The 23,815-nt window shown below is 38.1% G+C and overlaps 7 protein-coding genes across 7 annotated transcripts; 4 read left to right on the top strand and 3 right to left on the bottom strand.

Annotated features, from left to right (window-relative positions):
* Positions 1-191: 191 nt before the first annotated feature.
* On the bottom strand, positions 192-4,649 carry L201_001348 (uncharacterized protein; the record flags this gene model as incomplete). Its single annotated transcript, XM_066217137.1, has 13 exons — positions 192-427; positions 517-635; positions 697-1,190; positions 1,246-1,313; positions 1,376-1,662; positions 1,723-1,812; positions 1,868-2,578; positions 2,639-2,684; positions 2,739-2,810; positions 2,872-3,631; positions 3,693-3,790; positions 3,854-3,956; positions 4,023-4,649. The coding sequence occupies 13 exons, from the start codon at positions 4,647-4,649 to the stop codon at positions 192-194; spliced, it is 3,711 nt and encodes a 1,236-aa protein (XP_066073234.1).
* A 273-nt stretch (positions 4,650-4,922) lies between these two features.
* L201_001349 (ribosome biogenesis protein NSA2) lies at positions 4,923-6,204 on the bottom strand (the record flags this gene model as incomplete). The annotated part of the gene is made up of 9 exons (XM_066217138.1): positions 4,923-4,960; positions 5,021-5,047; positions 5,105-5,188; positions 5,246-5,323; positions 5,382-5,409; positions 5,472-5,495; positions 5,557-5,769; positions 5,869-6,088; positions 6,152-6,204. 9 exons carry the CDS (start codon positions 6,202-6,204, stop codon positions 4,923-4,925), a joined length of 765 nt encoding a protein of 254 aa, XP_066073235.1.
* A 469-nt stretch (positions 6,205-6,673) lies between these two features.
* On the top strand, positions 6,674-8,111 carry L201_001350 (uncharacterized protein; the record flags this gene model as incomplete). The annotated part of the gene is made up of 3 exons (XM_066217139.1): positions 6,674-6,701; positions 6,808-7,171; positions 7,268-8,111. The coding sequence occupies 3 exons, from the start codon at positions 6,674-6,676 to the stop codon at positions 8,109-8,111; spliced, it is 1,236 nt and encodes a 411-aa protein (XP_066073236.1).
* A 1,942-nt stretch (positions 8,112-10,053) lies between these two features.
* Positions 10,054-12,142, top strand: L201_001351 (translation elongation factor EF-1 alpha; the record flags this gene model as incomplete). The annotated part of the gene is made up of 9 exons (XM_066217140.1): positions 10,054-10,207; positions 10,279-10,738; positions 10,804-11,015; positions 11,176-11,269; positions 11,332-11,391; positions 11,526-11,724; positions 11,799-11,939; positions 12,012-12,045; positions 12,111-12,142. The coding sequence occupies 9 exons, from the start codon at positions 10,054-10,056 to the stop codon at positions 12,140-12,142; spliced, it is 1,386 nt and encodes a 461-aa protein (XP_066073237.1).
* A 625-nt stretch (positions 12,143-12,767) lies between these two features.
* Positions 12,768-13,877, top strand: L201_001352 (uncharacterized protein; the record flags this gene model as incomplete). Its single annotated transcript, XM_066217141.1, has 2 exons — positions 12,768-13,691; positions 13,773-13,877. The coding sequence occupies 2 exons, from the start codon at positions 12,768-12,770 to the stop codon at positions 13,875-13,877; spliced, it is 1,029 nt and encodes a 342-aa protein (XP_066073238.1).
* Positions 13,878-14,555: 678 nt separating this feature from the next.
* On the top strand, positions 14,556-15,573 carry L201_001353 (uncharacterized protein; the record flags this gene model as incomplete). Its single annotated transcript, XM_066217142.1, has 4 exons — positions 14,556-14,858; positions 14,971-15,171; positions 15,278-15,420; positions 15,507-15,573. 4 exons carry the CDS (start codon positions 14,556-14,558, stop codon positions 15,571-15,573), a joined length of 714 nt encoding a protein of 237 aa, XP_066073239.1.
* A 429-nt stretch (positions 15,574-16,002) lies between these two features.
* L201_001354 (uncharacterized protein) lies at positions 16,003-23,110 on the bottom strand (the record flags this gene model as incomplete). Its single annotated transcript, XM_066217143.1, has 17 exons — positions 16,003-16,410; positions 16,504-16,621; positions 16,717-16,824; positions 16,887-16,934; positions 17,010-17,186; positions 17,262-17,283; positions 17,363-17,508; positions 17,578-17,792; positions 17,854-18,018; positions 18,096-18,259; positions 18,331-18,445; positions 18,522-18,821; positions 18,880-18,962; positions 19,035-19,446; positions 19,527-20,198; positions 20,260-21,099; positions 21,158-23,110. 17 exons carry the CDS (start codon positions 23,108-23,110, stop codon positions 16,003-16,005), a joined length of 5,946 nt encoding a protein of 1,981 aa, XP_066073240.1.
* Between the last annotated feature and the right edge of the window lie 705 nt (positions 23,111-23,815).

Here is a 23,815-nt window from a genome sequence, read left to right on the forward strand (position 1 = left end):
TGCCCTATGTATTTTGTATACGCTTAGGGGACTGTAGCGATATACGATGTGTTATCTAGTTGAATGAATTTATATGTAGCGTTTACAAACAGTGTATGGTTGTAACATGACACCGATCAGGCAAGAAGAATACTATGTCACATTTCATGAATAAGCGTATATGCGTACAACGTATGATAAGTTTCCAAGAATCAATACGGTTTAGCCACTTCTCTTTCCGTCAAAAAACCCAATTCATCTTCTTTCAAATCTTCATCTTCTGGTAATCTCAATAAACCTTCTTCTTCATCTTGCTGAGTATCGAAATAATTCTCAAAAGGTATTCTCAATCTGATTCCACGTTCAATCATCAATTCTGCCCAATGTTTCAATTCTCTATTCGTATAATGAGGTCTTAGGGATTTCGTGAATGGCAAGAGGTATAATTCTACATCATAATAAATATGTAAGATCAGCTTTGTACCTGTGTTTCTATAATATCTAATAATTGACATGCTCTGCCACAATATTACTCACGTTTACATCCACCTAGAGAAGTTACAGCTCTATAACATAATTGTTTCGCACTTTGATACTTTCCCATTAAACATTCAAACTCTATGTATAGCATCCACAATGCTGCACAGTGTTTACCACTGGTACGATATCAGCTTACGAGTCTTTACTGTGTTGGTCAAAATAATCAGATTCACTTACGTTGGCGAGTTTATACCTTTGTCTAAAGCTAATCTAACCCTTTCAGCTCCATTACCACCGTCATCCCAGAAAGTTCTGTGTGATGATACCGCCTCCGCCCAAATAGACCATAAGTGAATGATCAAGCCTCCCGAACCGTTCTTATGTGAAGTAAGTTCAGTTATAAGTCTTTGTATTCTACCGTATACTCTTCCTCCTAATTCCCCGTATAGATACAAAGAAAGAAAAGATGTGTTGTTAGGGAAAGATGAAAGTGCTAATTCTAGTGTATCTCTTGATAATCCTGCGGGAGAGGCGTGCCGAGTGGAATGAAAATGAAGGATTTTAGTGAGAAGTTGTAGGGTTTGTTCAGATTCTTCGCTAGAAGGTTGGATAGCTGTAAGTCGATTCAACAAGAATGATCGTACGGATTCGATACCGTCTGCCAAGTATACAAATAAGGATTTGAGCAATAAAAGACTTGGTGAGAAAGTATGATGTAGAGTGGAGTAGAACTGATCATCTGGGTCAGCTGATGAGCGAACAAATTATTCAAAAAATACGGCTCACCTGTCTTGCCTTGAGCAAAGCTATTGAGCTTGGTGATTGGGGGATTCTTTCCGGTTGTTGTGATTCGGCTGTCAAACGCGGTTTGCATTAGCTGCTCATTTTTTGAATTAAAATAATCAAGCTAACTAACCTATCCGATCTTGACCAATTCCAGCAGCAAGAATGACTACCTCTAGAGCTCTCGTTTCATCGGTTTCAACCTCAAGTTCCATTTCTGCCCAACCAGACCATAAATCAAGTTCGTCCTCTGATACTACGTTTTCCTTTCGAGAAGACATCGCAGCTTGAAGTGCAGTTGCATATACTGTTCTTGCTGCTCCAACGTTTCCTCGTTGCCTCTCTAGACGAGCATAGCCATCCCAAAGTAATAGATTATCGCGATCGCTTGCCAAAATTGCTTTTGCAGATTTGATCGCTCTGTGATAGGAAATGTCAGCTTATGTTTACGCTGGGTTTGGCGTGTATCTGAAAGCTCACCCTTTGGGAGACACTGCAGATTCAAATGCGAAGGATGCCAGTGTGAAAGCAGGATCAGGAACAAGAGGTCTCAGTATGGAGAACACGTTTCTGCAAGTTCATTCATGAGCATATAATTCACACAGAACAGAATACCGATACTCACCTAATCAGATCAACGTTCAAAACAGAAATATCGATATTATCGAGATCTGTAAACCAAGTACCTTTTCTACCTAACATTGAATCTCTATCCTGTAACCAACATTTTACAGGACTTTGAAAAGGACTATCTAGACCTCTCGTACGTTCAGGATCCATAGGTTCTCCGCCGACAGTTTGCCAAGGTATTTTCTTTGTGTTCGGGCGTGCTGGCCAAAAATAATTTCGTTTGTTCTGATTATGAGCCAATGTCCAATACAAGTGAGGATCATTTGATGCTGGAGTAGAGGATGGTATATCGGGTGGAGTAAAAGGTAGCCCAAGAAAAGTAAGAAATGCGTAGATGAGTTGTAATCTTACTTCAGGTGATGTGATTGGAAATAGTAATGACCGGATATCACTGAATAAAATAGTATGATACGGATCATCTTCCACTTCTTCATCAAGATCTGTTGCTCTACCCGGCATAGAGTATTTGAATTCGCTATGGTTTTCAGCTTCTAACCATCTTTCAAAGGGATCGTCCGATGTGTGTTGTAGTGGTCTGAATTGTTTTCCTGTGGGGAAAGTGGTATTTGACGTGTTGCGCCAGCCTTCAGATCCGGCCTCGCCGAGACGAGGTGCTTCTGTATCCCAAAATTGCTCAAATTCGTCCAAGATCGTTTCGAATGAAGTGTTGGCTGCAGCTCGTAACTGATCTGGTTTGAAGAAGGTTCTATAGGTTTGAATAGGTCAGCGCGTATACTAAAGCATGTTCTGTTGCTACTACACTCACATTTCCATAAGTGCTTGAAACGCAGAAATAGCTCTTTCGGCATAGCCTATTGACATCGTCAGCTGTGATGCTCAAGGAAATAGGTCTACTGCCAGCTTACCTGCTTCCTTGATGAAAAGACAAGCTCTCAAAAAGAGATAAACTAGGTTCTCTTCTCTAGCTTGTATATCGCCTATAATCGAGGCAATCAGCTTCGAACCCGGTTTTGGAGTATACGCGAAAGCTGAACTTACCATAGGTACTACTGTTCTTCAAATTACCTATACATTCTTCGTAAACTTCTATGACTTCATCAACACCGTTTTGATCACCAGATTTTGAGAAACCTTGACCTTCACACCAGGAGATATAATTTAACCATAAATCCATCATCTCAATTTGAATATCGTGTTTACCTTTATTTTTTTCACTTAATTCACTTAAAACATTTTTCCATCTTGAAGTGACTTTTTCTTTGGGCCAAAAATGTTCAGCAGCTTTTAAATATGCTAAATGTAATTGTACTGAGTTGAAGTTGTTGATCGAAGCATCTAAAGCTTTAGATAAAATTGATAATGTTATTTCTGCTTCTGATTTCGTTTTACTTTTACTTTGATCTGAGGATGATATGTTATCGTTATATGTAAGACGATCAGGTGATAATCTCAAATGTAATTGAGAGTATTCGATCCATTTATCAATATCATTAGGATTAGAACGTAAATATTCTTCTGTCTCGATTGTTTTTTTACGCACTTCTTCTTCTAATGTCGTATACGATCCAATAGCGTTCTGGATTGATTCATGTTCAAAATCATCCTCTTCTGCTTGAGGTTTCGAAATATCACGATATGCGGGCAAGTCATTCTCGTCTCTGCGGACAGGTTGAATCTCAAAATCGACATAGCTTGCAAATGGGTCGAAGAAAGATGAAGTTTCTGAAGGAACAAGTAGGATTCGTCGAAGATGTTGAGAAGCGGCTGATTCGGTTTGACGGGAGTTATAACGAGGAACCTGAAAGGATTTGCCTTCAGCTGTTAGATAGGAACATACGGCTTTCTACAGCCGAACTTACATATGGTTTACCCATCGGCGCTATTTCTACACCTTTTTGTGTTCTATCTCGGGAGTATATTATACGTAGACCTGCATTTAAGCCTAATATGCGATTCTCTGTCACGATCTAATAAGTTGATATACCCAAAAGTCGGGAGGAGCAAAGAAAGAGAAACTTACTGCCTTCTCTATGATACCTCGGCATTGTACTTGAAGAAGTACTACCATATCTTATAGCATCTCTATCACCGATAATGTCTGGGAAGAATGTAGTTGACTGTGACTATAGTATTCACCAGTTAAGCGTTATTCATATATCATCAAATTTGTCTGGATTCATGACACTCACCATGTCAACCTCTGCAACCTTTACTTCACCCATACTTTCATACCAAGGTTGACCTTCTTCATTCTTGATCCATTTCTCCTCTTTTTTCTTATTTCTTTCTAACGATTCAATCTCGTCGCCTCGAATGAGTTGTAAAGCTTGATTTCGCTCTTTCCGGCGTTTATCTTCCTTATATTTACGTTCGGCTGATTTATCTCTATAACGATCTTTTTCACGATCTCTTGATCTATCGCGATGTCTATGTCGTTCTCTATCCCTATCTCTTGATCTACCTCGATCCCTTTTCCTGTCTTTATCTTTATCTCGTTTTCTTCTCTCATCTCCCTCTTCGTCTCTTCTATCAGACTTATGCCGATCAGACCGTTCTCTATCTCTTTCCCTATCATGATCAACTCTTTCTGTTCTATTACCTTTACTTCTTTCCTCGTCTCTTTCTCTTCTCTTAGATCTTCTATCGTCTTCTGATATAGAGCGTGACCTAGACCTTCGTCTTGATTTCTTTGGTACCTCAATTTCGGGGAAAGAACCAAAACTTGGAACAGGTGCTGAGACCGTCGATTTCGAGGGACCAGCCTCGTTTTTTATCGAGAAATCAGGAAAAGAGGAGAAGCTAGGTGTAGAGGTCATTTCAATCTTAGCCTCTGTCACCTCGTTGCGCAGATCTGCAGTTTGCTTGTATGGAAAAAGCAAGAAAGGTAGATGAACGAGAATATAAACAATTGTCAGGTCGTCCTCCACCTTTGGACTTCTGGGAATAATGCAAACAATAACGGAATCAAATTTCATATGAGCAAAAGATAGTACATGGGGTATAGGTGTATAGATATAGTACAAATTACAGTCAATGAATCCGCTTCCTCCTGCTATGCATGCTATGCAGCTCCAGGCGAGACAGTGGAACTACACAAGGAGAACAGAGTTGATACATCCATCGTTTTCTGTAGATAGATTGTTAGCTTGGGGATATGTCCAAAAAGAAACGCAAAAAAGCAACTAACCTGGGTTATTGGTAATTTGTGCGTATTCTATACAAGACTGTGAGCTGGGTTCCTTCTCAAATTGACATTATAGCGGCAGCTTACTGGACCACACGACCTTTCCTCCCGTAGTAACCATACCTAATTCACTAACGTTCACCTCTAGAATCGTACCCTTAGTAAGAACACCTGTGGGACATAAGTCAGCGTTGAACATTGCCATCAGCTTATCATAATGTCACTTACCAAGAGATGTATATAACGGAGATTGAGGGTTCTTCTTTACACCCAAAATAGGGAGTTGGAAAGTGGTTTTGAGTTCGGCTAAAACACGTATGAGTTAGCTCTATGACTTATAAGTAGGGAATGATGGATAACCCACGATGCGTAACATTGGCTTTTGTCATACGCTATATACATAGTAAGGTTAGCTTGAGTACCCGATCCTGAGATCTCATATAAGTAAACGTACTAAACCCATAGGTCGGATGAATCGCTACACCGGCATAAATGTAAGCTATTTTTCTTCACTCGCTGAGAGCAAAAGATGGACTTACCTCTAATTTCACAGGTTTTCTTGTAAACCCTTCACCAACAAATGTAGCTTTGTTGACCATTCTCTTCCAACTCTTTCCTTTATGTTTACCAGTCTTAATAACTTTGAACATTTCTTCTTCAGCAATACCTCTGACTTTAGGTAAAGGTACTGAATATTTAGCAGCTCGATCTTTTCTTCTATCTTTGACTGCTGTTGACAATGCTTTTGCATCCTAAGACAATCTCACAGAAATCAGTATCCTCCGTCCTTTGATATATGTTGAATACGCAAAGGTGTAAGAAGGGGGATATGTGGAATGAGATGAACATACTTTTTGACCTTCTCTATCTAAAAGATAAGTAGGTAAAGCACCTTCTTTAACTGCACCATCATCTTTTTGTTTAACATTTCTTTCATCATGAGCTTTAAGAGTTTTCTTCATTTGAACTTTTTCTGCATGTCTCTTAGCATGTTGTAATTTAGCTTTATGACCAAATATCTTTTGAGCATCTGCTGAAGCTTTGTGAGCTTCACGAGCTGTTCTCTTTCGTCTATAAGCGGAACGTAAATGATCAGTATAAATGGAGCCATCTCAAATAGCAGGGAAAACCCACTTCTTCTCCTCATAATCCATACGACGACCATGTCGTTTACGGTGCTCTTCCATATACTCGTTCTAAGGAGGGGCATGTTAGTTCGTATATCGATTCAACTGCGTTCAAGGTAGAAGGACTGACTTGAGGCTAAGGAGAAAAGTATATCAGTATCAGCTACATTGTTCATTCTTCAGACATCATTGGACATACCATATTGTCTTATTTCTTCTTCGGTCTATGGGGTATATAAGTAGTGTATGGTCTATAGATGCAAGAAATGTGATGAAAACAAAGATAAAAGACTAATATTGTATGTAGGGTGGCCAAGGGACTAGGGTGGAGGATAACCGTAACAATTCTTATTTTTTCAAAATTTCAAGATTTCTCGCGTGTCACTTTAGGTAAAAAGTAGTACGGTGAGAGATATTTTTGATTTTTTGTTTACACGATTAAAGGTGTTGCTAGTTTTACATATCAAAAGCCTACGATCCTCACCTCAAAGATTCATGGGCATCACAAGAGATACTTTGAGAGTTTACAATGGGTTTATCGCAGCGCAAAGAGAAGCGTAAGTCATACATCACTCAAGCTGAACCTTCCCAAATCCAAAACTGAATCTTGGGTTCATGGAGTGATAATCGCTGGTTTATACTAATTCCACTATGGTCGAATAGAAAGAATTGGATTAGATCCACGTAATTTAACATGGTCAGATGATAAATCAAGATTCTCATATAAACATATGACATCTTTAGGATGGTCTGACAACACCGGTTTGGGTTCAGATTTATCTGGAAATCCGAATCATATTGCAGTAATAAGAAAATCAGATAATGGTGGTATAGGTATGGATAGAGCTAAAAAAGATGGATCAGATCTAGCTGCTGGTGCAGGTCAAGCTGGAAGAGGTTTAGAAGATGTTTTGAAAAGGATAGCTGCTGCTTCAGCGAGTCCTTCTCCTTCCCCTGCACCTGAAGCCGCTAGTCCTCAACCAGAAGAAAAGAAAGACGAAAATAAGATTTTGAGAAATAGAATAGCGTAAGTACTGCAATTTTTCCAGGTACTTTGAATCCTTTTTGGAAGACAGGCTGATAGGCTTATAACTGTGGTTATCGTGAATAATGATATTCACAGGTCAAGACAAAAACACTTGAATTCGAAAAGAATGGCATCTCAGTCTCCAGCTGCATTAGCTGAAATCTTAGGTGTACCAATATCATCTTTACCTTCTTCCCCATCACCATCTAATCCAACTCCATCAACACCTCAACCTGAAGATTCGACTTCCGAAGAAATAACGAAAAAAGATGGTAGAATAGCGGATGAAACAGTGACTAAATCTGCATTATCTGTATCAGATTATTTTAGACAAAAAATGAGAGAAAAAATGGCTGCTAGACAAGCTGCTGCTGATGCATCAGGAAGCTCAGTGAAGATTGAAGATTTACCTTCAAGTAGTCTAGAAAGAATATCAGAATATAATGGATCATCATCATTAAAACCTATAGGTGGTACCGCATGGGAAGGTCAAAAATCCACATTTGAAGATAAACAAGTTGATTTTGATCCTTCTTCAGAACCTGTTCCTCAGCCAGAAGATCAACTTCTATCAAAGAAGAAATCTAAAAAATCTAAAAAGGAAAAGGAAGAAGAAGATCCGATACATGAAGCAGCTGAAACGGTGCATCATTTCGAACATGCTGGTGAACCTGAAGAAGATGAAAAAGCAAAAAAGAAAAGGGAAAAAGAGGAGAAGAAATTGAAGAAGAAGGAAGAGAAGAAATCTAGAAAATCATCAGAAGACAAGGTACAGCAGATTACGGAAGAGAAAAATGTTAAAGACAAGAAACGTAAACGGGATGAAGAAATCGAAGGTGAAGTAAAGGTAAAGAAAGACAAGAAGGAGAAGAAAGATAAAAGTGAAAAGAAGGAAAAGAAAGACAAAAAGGAGAAGAAGTCTAAGAGTTCCTCTGAATAGGCAATCATGTTGTAATATTTTAGATGGTCTTTCTTGGTAATTTCATGTTCAGCGTTTCAAGGGAGTTTTTGGTGTTTTAGTTCCCTTGATTGGCTTCCATTAGTTCACATCCATAATCATGTTGTTATATATCTCGTACCGCATATACGTGCCGATAAATCGTTTATGGACGCAATCGCTCATGCATTTGATTCATACGCAATAGCATTCACACGCTCTCTATACATGGATAAGCCGTAAGGTTTAGCAGCATATGGTCATACTTGGCCATCGTACTTTGGCAGTTCATGAAGTGGTGTAGGGTGATCATCAGGTTGAATATCTGGTTCAATATTCGAAGATTGAGGCATAAGGTAGTTGGTTGATGTGATTAGCTAGCTCATCTCTTCCATTCCAATACTTTGTGAGACCAGTCGATGAACTATGATCCGCCACAGGTATGCACTGATCGACGCCACATTCGAACAAAAACCTTGGCAATCTATGCATGATAAAGCCGAATGTATGTATTCAAAGGACATCTTGATGGTAATTTGATGGCCATGATGAATATGCTGCCGAATCCGGCTGAACGGTACCACGGTGAAAGTGTGTTTCAAAGGTATTTATGTGTGTATTTTTGATGGTTTTATGTTTAATGACATTCTACAGTCTGATGATCCGTGCAGACCCAAGTTGTCCGATCCGATCTAATCGGAGTGAGATGGGTGGCACAAGATTCTCAACGACGAAGTATACTGCCAACTCCACATCTCAAGCACATGTTGTGTTTGTTGATAGATGCATCATAGATACGATCAGACCCGATTGAATAGTGATGATTTGATGGGTCAATGATTGTATGAGCGGTAGTACCGACTTCACAACTCAGGAAAACCTTTTCCGCTTGTTAAGCGTTGAGCCAAAACGCTGCTTTAAGGTGAATGCAAATTTTCATCTTCTTAGGCCGTTTTGAGTCTAGATGCATAGTGTAAAGGCCATGCAAATCCCGTCTAGGGTGATCAAGGTTTATGATGGCATGTCATGTACGGCTAAAATGGTGATCGTGCGATAATAAAGACACCCGTTATCTGAAGGAACTCCTTCCCCGTCGATGTGTGAGTGGGTGGACCTTGAAAGTGGAGGTTTCAAGACGGATATGGTATTCTGGATTCAGGTTATCAGGAAAAGTAAAATTTTCAGTAGGGTAGCACTCGGATCTTGGCAAGGGTCATGTGTTTATAGAGATGATTAGAAGCTAATCGTAATCCTTGAGAGATTTAGGTTGATAAGAATCGTAATTGAGATCATAGCTTTACAGGGCATGAATAGGGTATGTCATAATAAAGGAGAAAAACGTTTTTATAGAATAAGGAAACAGGAAAACGCCACGTTCGGTAAAGATTTTTCTAGTGAAATCGGCGTTTTGTTTTGGTTTTTTGGTTGGAGTTTTGAGCATAAAAAGATAAAAAAGAAGTTTTTTTAATCGCATGTAGAGATAATAAAAAAAATGATTAAAATATTTTATCCCAAAAATTGAATTGGCGTTGTGTTACAGACAATATAATCCCCTCGATACTCCACAACCGTTCACTTCCCCTTTTTCTTCTTTCTTTCTTTCTCTTCTTCATCCTAAAAAGAGTCTTTTCTCTATCTCATCCTTTATTCTCTTCTTTAAACAAAACAAATGTGAGTACAACTTGATCTTCACCATCTTTCAAGCTATCTGTATCGCGAAAGAAATTAGTGGAAGTGAGAAGGAAAAAAGTGAGATTCAGATAAGGAAAAGTTGATAGTGGCGGATGAAGTTGAACATCTCTATCTTTCATCTTTGACTATCTTTCCTTGATAGTCTTAGCTCTGGACAATGACAAGCCGGATCTAGCTGCGGTGGTCTGACATTTATTACTTTGATCAACTTTACTGACTTTCTCTTTTCCATTCATCAGAAAAAAAATCCAAAATGGGTAAAGATAAATTACACGTTAACGTCGTCGTCATTGGTCATGTCGATTCCGGTAAATCAACCACCACTGGTCACTTGATCTACAAATGTGGTGGTATCGACAAAAGAACCATTGAAAAGTTCGAAAAAGAAGCTGCTGAATTAGGTAAATGTAGGTATAAAATTCTCATTCAACTCATCATCTCAACCATCATATACTGATATCATCCCTTTATCACTTAGCCTCATTCAAATACGCTTGGGTTTTAGACAAACTTAAGGCCGAAAGAGAAAGAGGTATCACCATCGATATCGCTCTTTGGAAATTCGAAACTCCTAAATACCAAGTCACCGTTATTGATGCTCCTGGTCACAGAGATTTCATCAAAAACATGATTACTGGTACTTCCCAAGCCGATTGTGCCATTCTTATCATTGCCACCGGTGTTGGTGAATTCGAAGCTGGTATCTCAAAAGAAGGTCAAACCAGAGAACACGCTTTACTCGCTTTCACTCTTGGTGTAAGACAACTTATCGTTGCCTGTAACAAGATGGATACCTGTAAATACTCTGAAGACCGATTCAACGAAATCGTCAAAGAAGCTTCAGGTTTCATCAAAAAGGTCGGTTACAACCCTAAAGCCGTCGCTTTCGTCCCAATCTCAGGTTGGCACGGTGACAACATGTTGGAAGAATCATCCAAGTGAGTTTAAATCGCTTTACAAGTTTCATCATTGATCTTCTGCTGACTTAACACGTCTCTCACAGCATGTCATGGTACAAAGGTTGGGTCAAAGAAACCAAAGCCGGTCAAGTTAAAGGTAAAACCTTACTTGATGCCATTGATGCTATTGAACCACCTACCAGACCTACCGACAAACCTCTCCGATTACCTCTCCAAGATGTTTACAAGATCGGTGGTATCGGTACTGTGCCAGTAGGTCGAGTTGAAACCGGTGTTATCAAAGCTGGTATGGTTGGTAAGTTAAAATTGTCACTTGATTCCTTCTTCGGCATACTCCGCCTCATTCACCTGCCACATTCACCTCAATCATCCTTCGATATCCTTCATCTATCATACCTTCTTACATTCTTCATGCATCATGCATCGATACATACTAACATCACCTCTCTCAATAGTCACCTTCGCCCCATCAAACGTTACCACTGAAGTCAAATCCGTTGAAATGCACCACGAACAAATCCCTGAAGGTCTTCCAGGAGACAACGTCGGGTAAGTCTTCTTCCTTTCCTTCCCATGACTTACAACATCTTCACTAACTTCTTAACCTATAGTTTCAACGTCAAGAACGTCTCAATCAAAGATATCAGAAGAGGTAACGTCTGTGGTGACACGTGAGTTGACATTGTTCCCTCATCACCTTTTGACTTCACCTTGAGCTACACAAATCCTCTTGCCCCTTCTCAAACTTTCTTCATCTCTTTTCTTATACCTCAGACATACACTAACGTATCATTTCCTGGACCAGAAAACAAGATCCTCCTAAAGAAGCTGCTTCATTCAACGCCCAAGTTATCGTTCTTAACCACCCTGGTCAAATCGGTGCCGGTTACACTCCAGTCTTAGATTGTCACACCGCCCACATTGCCTGTAAATTCTCAGAACTTATCGAGAAAATTGACCGAAGAACTGGTAAAGTTATGGAAGCCAACCCTAAATTCGTCAAAGTAAGTTCACTTCAACACATAACATGCATCTATTAGACATATACTAACACATATATCCTCTTCTCTACCATCAGTCCGGTGATGCCGCTATTGTTAAATTAGTTTCTCAAAAACCAATCTGTGTTGAATCATACACTGAATACCCACCTCTTGGTCGATTCGCCGTCAGAGATATGAGACAAACTGTCGCTGTCGGAGTCATTAAGAGCGTCGAGGTTGGTGTCCAGCTTTTCGTTTTCTTCATCGTGATTATCTTGCTGACCTTTTAATTGCTTTCAATTTAACAGAAAACCGACGGTAAAGGTGGTAAAGTTACCAAAGGTATGTTGATTCACTAGGATGGTTTTCTTCCTTTTACTTTTGCTGACTTAACCTTTACCTCATAGCTGCCGAGAAAGCCGGAGCCAAAAAGAAGTAAATGGACCCTAAGTAATTGGTTTCCGTTTCTCTCTTTTAATATATACATTGGTTTCGTACATTTTCGTCATGCACATTAGTCGATGAAGAACATTTATCCCAGTTGCAATGATGCCTGCCTTCGCGTATCAAGTATAAGCGGACATTGCCGTCACCTACAAAGCACTCACACGTACAATGAATAATCATTGATGTCCCTTTGACGGTATATTCATGCAAACCGAAAACTCTGCACTTAAATCCCTTACTTCTCCCTCTTCCTATTCCTAAAGTGAACCAAAGCGTTACAGCTTCTTTACTCGCTCAACCTGGACTGCAAATCGTAAGTCTAGAGGAATTAGAGGGATCATGGTTATTTCGGATATTTATGCCTCTCCTCCCTTCTTTCTTCCTTCTATCGTCTTTCCTTGATACCCATCCGTCACAAATAACCAATTTATACGTGTTTCAGAGATCCCCTAGACCCCTAAATCGACTACTACATGCTTTCTGACGTATATTTGCTCATCCAACCGATAATTCTACTAACCTAAATATACAGAACCGGACAGGACTACTACTACTACTACTACTAAAACTACATTACAAGTCGACGATCATCGGAATTTCCCTTCTACTCTTTCAATATGTCAACTCACCTGAATGCATCATACTTGAATCCAAGAACATCACTCAACACTAGAAGTGGAAGGAATAATGAGACTTATCAACCTGGAGATGATGACAGTCAAATCGAAAAGGAAGATTATGGAATTGCCCAGCGAAAAGATGAATCTGTTAAAATAGTCAAATCATTGACTAGATGTATGAATAGCTTAATGGGTAAGCCTGTAATCGATGGAGTAGAATCACCATATGTATACCAAGATATATTGAAACCCAAAAATGTTGATCCGAGAACATGGCAAAATCATAGATATGGTCAAGAAGTATATGAATGTGAAGAAGATTTCGATGTTGCAAACGAATTATATGATCTTGTAATCATCATATCAATGAAAATAGCTGAATTTTTAAATAGATTAAGTATTTTGATCAAAATTATCTTCTCTGTCATAGATTTATTAAGTTTATTGGTCAGAAGAATAGATAAATTGGAAAAGGAAAATAAGGAATTGAAATATACTCAAAGAAGGAAGAAAGATCAAAGTCAACTAATTCAATCTATGATCAAAAGGATTGATCGTCTCGAAAGTAAACAATCTCATTCACATCCTGTCCGATACTCGCCTCAATCATTAAAGAGTAAATGTAAAGGTGTTGACCGAAGCTTACCCGATACTGTCTGTACTATCGAAGAAACCGATGGCGATATATCAAAAACTGGGTTCACCTCTCAATTCAATCAGGAGATTGCTTTGGCCAGAGGGGGAGAAATATTATCATCTTCCTTTTTCATTGATGGAGAAAAGAAGAGAAAAGCTCCACCAACTCCCCCCAGTAGTACTAGATCAAGATCGAAAACATCTACTCTCAAATCAAGTAAATCGAGTGATAGAAGAGAGAGAGAAGCATTTTCTTCCATCAACAAGTCATCAACTAAGCCATTGGTCAGTCCATACAAACACCTTTTGTGCCATTTGTCTCGAAATCAGGCTTCAGCTAATTGTTGTATCCATATCATATCATAGAGAAGATCCACACGAAACTCATCAGCCAATATGTTCATCAACTACAAGGATTCAAGCTCAGAATCTGAAGCCATCGAAATTGACGACGACTATAAACTAGCTTAATCCTCAGATAGTATCGCTCATAAATGAAGAGATTAGGTTTATTGTAGTAACTTATCACAGGACAATTCGGCGCACTTCTTACGTTCTATTCCTACCTTTCGCATCCTCTGTGTCATGTACACCGTCATTTGTACTACAATATTCATGCAGCATGCTAGACTGTATGCAATTGATGCACAATTCCTTATGGAGTGACAACCTTCGCCTGATAGTCTGACTTTGTTCGTTTAGCCATTCTCGAACTATCCGCAACTTCAGCACCCACCATTATGAACGCCCTCCCCGTCTCCCCCTCTCTTCACTCCTTTAACATACAGTGGCTGTACTCGGTGGATTTTCGATTTTCGATTCTTTGCCTGACTCACAACTCCCATACATGCTCTATTTTTACCATCTTTTCATGCCAGTAAAACGTCAAAACTATGGGAACAACATATTAGCAGGAAAATATGGGTGCTTTAGCGAAATTTTGGAAATGATGCGAGAGGGGGGGAGAAGGGGGGTGATGGAGGAAAGAGGTTACAATTGTCGGGGACTAACGTTATGTTACGACTTGAGTAAATTTGATTCCGTCCTCGCTGTATCGCTAAAGTCAAAGTTAGATAACCTTCATTTACCTCTTGCAACAGCTATAGATAGTTAAAAGAAATTCTTCATGATATAGCAGTCTAATACAAGATGAGTGGATATCCAACACAAGAAGAGGCATTGCCAATAACGAATACCTTATTTCCGCCACCACCTGCATACTGGCAATCTTTTACTGAAACAAATATCAATCGTTATGAAACTCTTACGGGTATTAATTCTTTCTTCAGGGAGGATAAAGATAAAATAGATGATAAAGATAAAGAGAATAAGATAGATTTGAATGAAGATGAAAAGAATGAATTAGAAGAATTGAATTTGAGATTGGAGAAACCCAATGTAGATTGGGTAAATGATGATGGAAGATGGATGTGTTTTGGGAATATGTTTACTGTATGTATAACTCTCTATTGATCATCAATTTATTCAAATGTGACCATCTCAATCTATAGTGTAGTATAATATAGCTAACGTTACTCTCGTATCGATTGCCATCAATGATCAGACTGAACCAAATATACCTACAGTCGAAAGTATAGGCTTACCACCAATGTTTCATTCTAATGGGAAACAACCTGAAGAGACATTACCCAATTTGTTATCATCGTTTTTACATACCATATTATTATTGTTAGATGCATTGACTACATCAGCAAGAACACCTAATGAGTTAATGCATCATGGATGGGCACATGAAGGTGATCAGGTAAGTACAACGTACATCCTAAAGATAAACAATTCGAAAATCCAGTATACCAGTATAAGCATATAGTTTTAACTAGATTTTCTGTCATATCTACCAACTTTAATAGTATATTCAACATTTAAGTAATTTAGCAGCAACAATGATGATAAATTCAAATCAATTACGCGGAATACAAAGTGAATCTACGTTAATCTTAATTATGGAAAAAGAAATTGAAGAAAGGAAAAAACAAACTGAATTATTGAAAACGTAAGTTATCTGATTTTTTCTTCCTCTTCTCGGTTTCTATCGATTAAAATCAAATGACAGGGTACTGATATATGGGTTTTATATAGGAAATGCAAGGAAATAGCTAGTAATATAAAGAAACTCAAACAGGCAAGGTCGCGTGATCTCGCGTAGATAGAAAGTGAAAGTAATTTAAGATACAACATACAAAATAGATGAAATAACATAGATGAAACTGTATTAATCGTATTATCCCGTTGTACATGATAGCTTGTTGTATGTATATATATATGTATCTGTTATTTTGCACTTCAATCGCATCTTTTTTGCAAGCTTCATGTCGTTAAAAGTAAAATATAGGATATTTATAATAGATACAGTAACAATTATACAACCTTATTTACAATAAATACTAGACCATCGGATTAAGAGGACGGAGGTTTTATAAGGATTCCCAAATTCCCAAAAAAAGTCCTAGAATTGTTATCCCATATATGACTTGACCCTTATTTATGATTCCGATTTCAATCTATTCAACTATCTAAGATCAATAACCAAATCTTGTACCCGATTTTCCGTAATCTATAATTCTTTTATTTTGATTTACCAATTACCAGAATTAGCACTATATCCTGAAGTTGTATTGCTATTTGAACTTTCTCTTCTAACAAATCCTCCTCCTCCTTGGTTTGTGTTATGATGACCGTTAGTTGGTGTGTAAGGATAAAATTGTGAATCACCATAACCGTAATTCTGATTATTTGGATTTACACCATAACCATATCCTGGATTTTGTGTAGGATTATTTCCTACCAAATTATCTCTTGAGCTATAATGGTTTAAACTTGAAGTACTGTTCATATGACTATTGTACCCACTTTCACGTAGATTGTTATGAGGATGAAGACCATTTTGACCGTGATGTTGATTGTGGTTGAAATTAGGGTTGTAAGGTGTATGTGAAGGGTATTCGCCTGATTCTACTGTCATGATTGAAGGAGGTCTAGCTTGCTGCAAATTGTAAAAAGAAATACACATCAGCGATAAACTCATTGGAGACATATCGTTCTCATCATCTAAAACAGGTAAGAAAATCATGCTTACTCTGATTTGAGGGGTTACGTGACTTGTTAAAGGTGGTGGAGGTAGGTAATTTGAATCATGAGTATTGAAGGGATTCAATAAAGGATTATTTAACAATAACGTGGGACTTAGTTCGAATCTGATCAAAACAAAACACAATTATCAGTCAATCAAAGATATTAAAAACCTCACAAAATCAGATATTGCTCAAATGATCGTCTGAAGTCTGCTTACACATGCTGTCCAACACCTTGTAATCCTCGTGCTAGCTGTCGTAGATCCGGTGCACGCTGACAAATATGAATTTGCGGTTCTTGTATCTTTGTTTCTTCACCGTAGCCACTGAAAAGGATTCATAAAGCGTCAACTTTGCATACCATCGACCTTTGTAACATCAGACTCACTGTTTACCAGGATTATCGACAGGTTGATGTCTATGTCCACCAGAACCGCTAAAATTACATGATCGTTAGGAACACGTACTAGATTTAACGATCTCAAATCAACGAATCAGGTTGGATACTCACTCCCAAGTCAATCTGAGATCACTGCCAGTATAGATCTGTAATAGTTTTGCTGTATCTATATGTCTGATTTCGATAAATGGCGCTGAAATGAGTAAGAGGTATGGTGGATGGAAAGCTATACTGTCTGGTTTACCTTCCCATTCGATTGCTCGACAATCTCGATTGGGTTCACCGTGTCTATATAAGATTGAAAAGATGTTTGGTTAGTTAATCATGAGTTGATTGGTGATTTACAAGATAAGATGGATTTACCTATCAACATATACACCGAAAGCTGAAATCGATTTCTTCATCAGCGTTACGTTCGTCGTTACAATAAAAGGCACGCAAATGATGGAAAGCTGAAAACTCACTATCGTAACAGAGTAAAAATTCAGTTTCAGTAGATCTATACATTCCTAATGGTTTTCCAGCTTCACATTTCCTTTGAATTTCAGCTAACATTGGTTTTTCTCTTGTTTTAGCTGGATCAAATATTGGTATACTACCTCCTTTCAAACTATACTTACATGTCAGCTTACACATTTGGTACTAAACCTTATGTAAGTGGAAAGATAGGTAAACTTACTCAACAAGATCCATAATTTCAAAACCTTTTGAACACACGATAGCCATTTTATGTTTTAAGAAATGTAAACCATATACTTCTGCAGGTAAATAAAACATTTTATAAGGTCTAAACCATTCTGAACCTTTACCTAAGAAACCAAATGGTCTTCTTTGTCTTGGATCTTCAGCTGATCTAGTAGAAACAGGTTCAAGGATTTTAAATGTTGATGTAGTCTATAATGGTTGCACGTTGAAGATAAGTATAATTCATCGACACACTTCAACGTTGACTTACAGTCTCTTTCTTCATAGTCACAACCAAGGTTCTTTCACCTAATTTACCAACAGTGAACCAAGAAATCTCTTCTCTTGGAGCTGTTATTCTTTCGGGTGCAGTTTTGTATTGATTTCGCTGGGTTCCAGTAGGAACAAGAGCTTCCATATGATAAGCGAATAAAGCCTGATGTCGCGAACAAGGTGTCAGTATCGAAATGCAGCGCGATAGGAAGGATTAACGATTTATGACACCAGACTCACCTTTTCAGAACAAACAAGGAACATTCCAAATTCCTCTAAAACAGCTAAATTAGTGACATGCCTGACATGTAAAACTTTTCTAAGTGTTGTTGATTGTCCACGAACACCTATCCAAACACCATCAAGACATCCGACGGCAACGAGTTTCCGCCCATCAGAAGTGGCTAACATTTTCAATATTAGTACAAATACCGTCCATGCTGCATTGACAAGATAAACAAAACGATAAACTCACTAAAAGGACAACTACATGATATTCTTCCAGTATAATTCTCGTCTTTCTCTTTTGGTACAGCATAATTGGGAGCCATATAGAAAGTGTTCTCACTAAGAGGAATCATCTCGAATACCTGTTTTGAGCACAAACGTTAGGGAATCTCTCGCGAATTTGTAAAAGATTACAGGCAATTAGAGTGGACAACTCACCTTTCCAGCATCATTAACTTCGAGTCTTAATACTTTAGCATGTTGTAATTTTGCTTTCCATTCATCTCTTGCTGAAGATGATTCAGCCCAAAGTGTATATGAACCACCTAATTGACCTTGACCGATGAAAGATATATTGAATGGATAGACCGTTCGATTGTCTCTTTCATTCGAAACATTAGCGGTATCTTCAGTATTTGCATCTGATTTATCACCTCCAACTCCGAACAACCTTCCAGTGGCTCTTTGTCTAGGTGCATCTGAGAAATTACCAAGCGAAAGTAGCTCAAGTGGGATTGGCTAAATCAATTGAGGTAAGCTTCCATAAGATAAACCGCACTCATCAGAAACAGCTTACTCTTCGATTGATGACATATTTAATTTGTCTGTGATGATCCTTTCTAGACGACTTGGATGTTCTTTCTGGTTTAGTGAGAACGACTAAGGTAAATGGGATTTTCGTTAGGACAAGCATTTATCACAATGGTAATCCGAAGTCCTTGGAACACTCACGATAATGATCAAACAGTAAAACAACAAGTTCAGTCCAAGCAGTACCGATTGAACCTTCAGGCTGTCTGAAAACTCTACCTTTATGAATCAATTCTCTCATTGGATTAGCTAAATCTAAATCTTTAACCATTCTTGGCCAAAATCTCGTTCCATCTAAAGTATGTTGGAAACCCCATAGTTCAACTTTTGATTCATTTACCGCAACACCTTTTTGTGTGGCTTTACCTAAATCTGTAATAATTTCCATTACACTTGGAATTTGTTCAATATCAGGATGATCAGGTGGTCCAACTTCTTTTAATGATTTCAGAATATCAGCTAATAATAGGTTATATCTTAATAATCTAGGTATAGGTCGATTTATAAAATGGTATACATCTTGTCTATTTGATGATGGATCTTTCAAGCATGTCTAAAAAACATTAGAGATTTAGCATATCAAGAAAAAAAAACCTTTGCAGAGTCAAGAAAGTAAAAAAGCTATCAACTCACCTGTAAGAAAGCAGCAAATTTGGGATTTTTTGATTCTTCTTCTTGAACTTTTGCTTTTGCTATTGGATAATGAGTTACATATTCCATATATGCTTCTTGCCAATTTAAAGCAGCATCAAAAATCAAATCTGAAATCATACCAAAATGAGGATGTTGTTCTAATTGTCTATTTTGTAAATTATCTAATAATTTTGAATGTACATCTAATAAAGATCTATAATTATGAAAACTTTCATCCAAAAAAACATCTAATCTATTTCTATCAATAACAGGTGAATCTGATAATCTTAATCCATTAACAAATAAATTATGTATAGTTTCTAAATCTGCAACATATTCCATTTCACCTTGAATCAATTCCCAAATTTGCATTTGTCTTTTTTGTTCTTTTTTTTCCATTAAACTTCTTTCTTCTTCAGGAACTAAATCATACCATTGTAATTTACCTGCAGGTCCTCGACCTTTTGATGCGTGGAATAATTTCAATTGTGATAAACTTGATATACTTTGAATCGATTGTAATGCTTGATATAAAAATTCTCTATCTGGATCATCTTCAGATGTAGCATTTAAGATTCCTTCCAGAACTGCTGGATATCTTTGTAATTGTGTTGAAGGTCTTGTGATTAAATATTTTATATCCCTCCTACGATCGTTTTCTCTAATTACTCGCTATGACCAGTGAACGAGAATTAGCACATTTTCTACTCATAATGATGCGGACGCAACTCACCTCAACAAACAATCTGAAATCAGGATTTTCATCCATTTCTTTCGTTAGAGCTAATTCAGCTTGTGGTAATTTACCTGTATATTCAGGATAAATATTTCTAAATTCAGTTGCGGCTTGTAAGAATAAATCTCCAACGAAAAATATAATAGGTTGTTCTCTTAATCTAATTGTAAATTCTTCAATTAATCTTTTACATGATTCTCTTAATTCTTGATAATTATTGAAAACTTCATGTATAAATTGTTCTCTTTTATATTCATCTTTTATTATAGGTGGATTTGAATCTCTTATACCATCAATAAATAAAGTTTCCATCGCTGCTAAATCTGCTTCGTATGAGATTTCAGATTGTAATGCTTGTCTTATGACTGATTGTCTAGTTAATTGCGACTGTGATAAATCACGTAATAATAAAGGATCAATATCTTCTTTCCAATCTCCATGTCTGATACTTGCTGGTGTAGATATTGATGCAGTTTCAGATGATGATGATATAGGTATTTCAATTTTTTCCAAAAAACTATTAGGATTAGTTCTATATGGACATCTTGGAGCATAACACCTGTTATCACCTGTACATGAAGGTGAATAGCATCTTGTAGCCATGGTCATCAATCCTTTAGGTAATTCAGTTGTTAAAGCGTCACCTCCCGATCCCATACCTTCCATTTCACCCATAAATCGGAAAACATCATCAGAAGAATCCCTTAATGGTTTGATATCCCAATCGACTTCGACAAACCATAGCTGATTCTGTAGAGATAAAGCAGTAGAATGAGAAAAACGTCGGTCTGTTGGAGATGCTCGTGTATGAGGTGGGAGTAAATTCTGAATTGTAGTCTGAAGAAAATGCAATTAGCAGAAATACCAATCGATTAGTCGAAGGAATAATACTTACCACTATATCTTTTCCAGTAAAACTTCCTACCCAAGCTATACCAGCTTTTATATGTCTACCTCTTTCAACTTTATCTCTCAATTGTAAGGCCATTTCACTGACAAAAGCAGGTTGAAAGAATCTAATTTCATTTACATCTAAATCTTCTTCACCTTCTTCACCTTCCTCATCCCAATCATCTCCATCGAAATCATCACCATCATAAAACTCTCTTGATTCGTTATCATCATCAACGAATTGATCTCTATGACTTTGATGTATTTGTAATTTTCTTTCAACCCAATTTGCAGGTTGTTGAGTTTGTTCTTGCCATGAAGGTGATAGTTCATATGATATCCTTGTATTTCTTGATGAAATTGATGCTGGATGTAATGACGAATGTACTGATGATTGTCTTTGTGGTGTACCAGTAGGTAAAGAAGCAGAAGTTGAATTTAATGCTGATACTGATTGAGCATCAGAGTTATCACCTGTTATACTATAATCTGTCATATTACTTCTTATTGAGTTTTCACGATTCAGTGTATTGGCAGGAACTGTTTCACCACTACTCCATGTACCTTCTTCATCTGCTGGTAGAGCCGATTGAGGTTGAGGTTGAGGTTGAGGTACAGGAAAAGATACGTTTGTTGATGATTGACCACTACGTGCAGGACTAGGTTGATCTTGCTGAAATGGCGTTCCAAGTATTCCTCCTTGCTTATCAAAACGTTTGTCGTCACCCCTGGGAGTAACGGGATAAGCTTCATCACCTGGTCCTATCGTAGCAGCACTCGCAGCACGGTTTCTATTCATCCTACCTTCTTCGAGATACGGTAGATTAGGTGGACCGTCAAGCCAATTTTTCTGCGTTGGTGTACCACGACCACTTGAGACCTCGTTACCATTGCCGAAAGGATTTGGTGGTACCAAGCCATCTGACAAATCATCTTTCGAGCTACTTCTCTCATCTACCGTACTTAAATCGCCAAATCTCTCCAGAATGGGTAACCAAGAATCTTGATCACTATACGTGCTAATAGGTCGCGTATCTAAACTTGATGCTTGAGTCGACTGTGATGTGTTTCGAGAGACGCTAGAGGAATACGATGTATTCATAGATGATTGACCGGCTGAACTAGACTGTGAAGGTACTCGGGACGGACTAGGAGAAGAAGTGAAATGACTAGAGGATGATGAGCCAGACGTAGGTAGGTTAATCGATCCATATGTGGTCCCGTCTGTACCGCTATTGAAACGACTTGACGGCTGTCTCGATATCGGAGGTGTTGATTGTGCGGCTTGACGAGGCGGCGGAGGTAGTGGAGGAGAAGAGTACGAAGTAGCAGTATACGGTTGGCTAGGTCTTGGAGGTGGTGGAGGTGGATCACCTTCTGGGAAAGCTGATCCTGATATATTCCTACTTCTCGGTACACCAGGTACAGAAGGAAGAGCTCTTGCTCCACCAGGTCTAGATGGAAGAAGTGGTGTTGAACTTGAACCCTGTTGAGATGGTGGAGTAGGTAATGCTCTTCTACCTATTGAACCTGATGATCCCGATTGTGACAACGTAGTTGAGGGAGAAGTCCTATAACTTGGATAAGGATTTGGTGGTAAATTAGATGAAGGTGATGATGATGAAGAAGGTAAAGGAGGTTGAGCAGGAAGAGGTCTTCTACCGAATGATCCAGATCCGGATTGAGAAGGTGTGATAGATCGTGATTGTTCTGTATATCCAAATTCACTTAAACCACCACTCGGTAATCTTGGTAATCCAGGTGCCAAAGATGCATGATGACTATTATAACCTTTTTCTACAGTCGGTGATTGACTCGTATGATCGTCATAGGAAGGTAACTCAGATGCTGAGGGAGTTGAAGAAGAAACCTTAAATCCATGTCTTCTATTTGAGGGTGTAGGTGAAGGAGGTGGTTTCGAAGATGTATACGAGGGTGTGGTAGGCAATTGTGACATTTCGAATGATGATAGTTAAAACAATAATATAAGGAGAGTATGCGATAAAGAGTGATGTTTGTTGAGAATGTTTGTGGTTAGATTTGCAGCACAATGCCAATGATTCCACTACATGAATTTGACTGTGTTGATCAGTTGATGATTACTGAATGAAGTGGTAGGCGGTAGTTTGCCTTTGTGTACCAAAGTTTCTGTTTTCGAAGTTCAGATAAACGTCCAGGCTGCTCTAATCCACAGCTGTCCGTGAATCTTATTTCTGCGCTTGTGTAAGTTTTAGTGAGTGAATTGGTAATGTTCATTGAATGCAGTGATTCATGTCTGTTATATCATTTACCCCGCATTAATGGTTGTCATTATCGTCGAGAGCATTGTTGTTGTCATCATCGCACAGCAACCTCAACCGGACATAGTATAATGATGGAGTTTAAGGGGAACTCCTTTTCCTATATCATATACTCGTGGTAACCATGCTTACTCTGAGATCGGAAGTGCGTGCCTTGTGAGTTCCGATAAGAGATCAAGAAGAACCCAATGATAAAAAAGGGAGTCGGTACAAGCGATATGAATTTAATTTAAATTGTTTATATGATCCTGAATCACGTGGCAATTTTCCAAACTTTGACTCGTATTCTACACCGTAGATACAATTTATCAATCTACTGTTATCTTTCAATAATGAACATGAATTTTCAAAATAACCCAAAA

Source organism: Kwoniella dendrophila, chromosome 1 (genome assembly GCF_036810415.1).
Source record: "Kwoniella dendrophila CBS 6074 chromosome 1, complete sequence".
Taxonomy (NCBI): domain Eukaryota; kingdom Fungi; phylum Basidiomycota; class Tremellomycetes; order Tremellales; family Cryptococcaceae; genus Kwoniella; species Kwoniella dendrophila.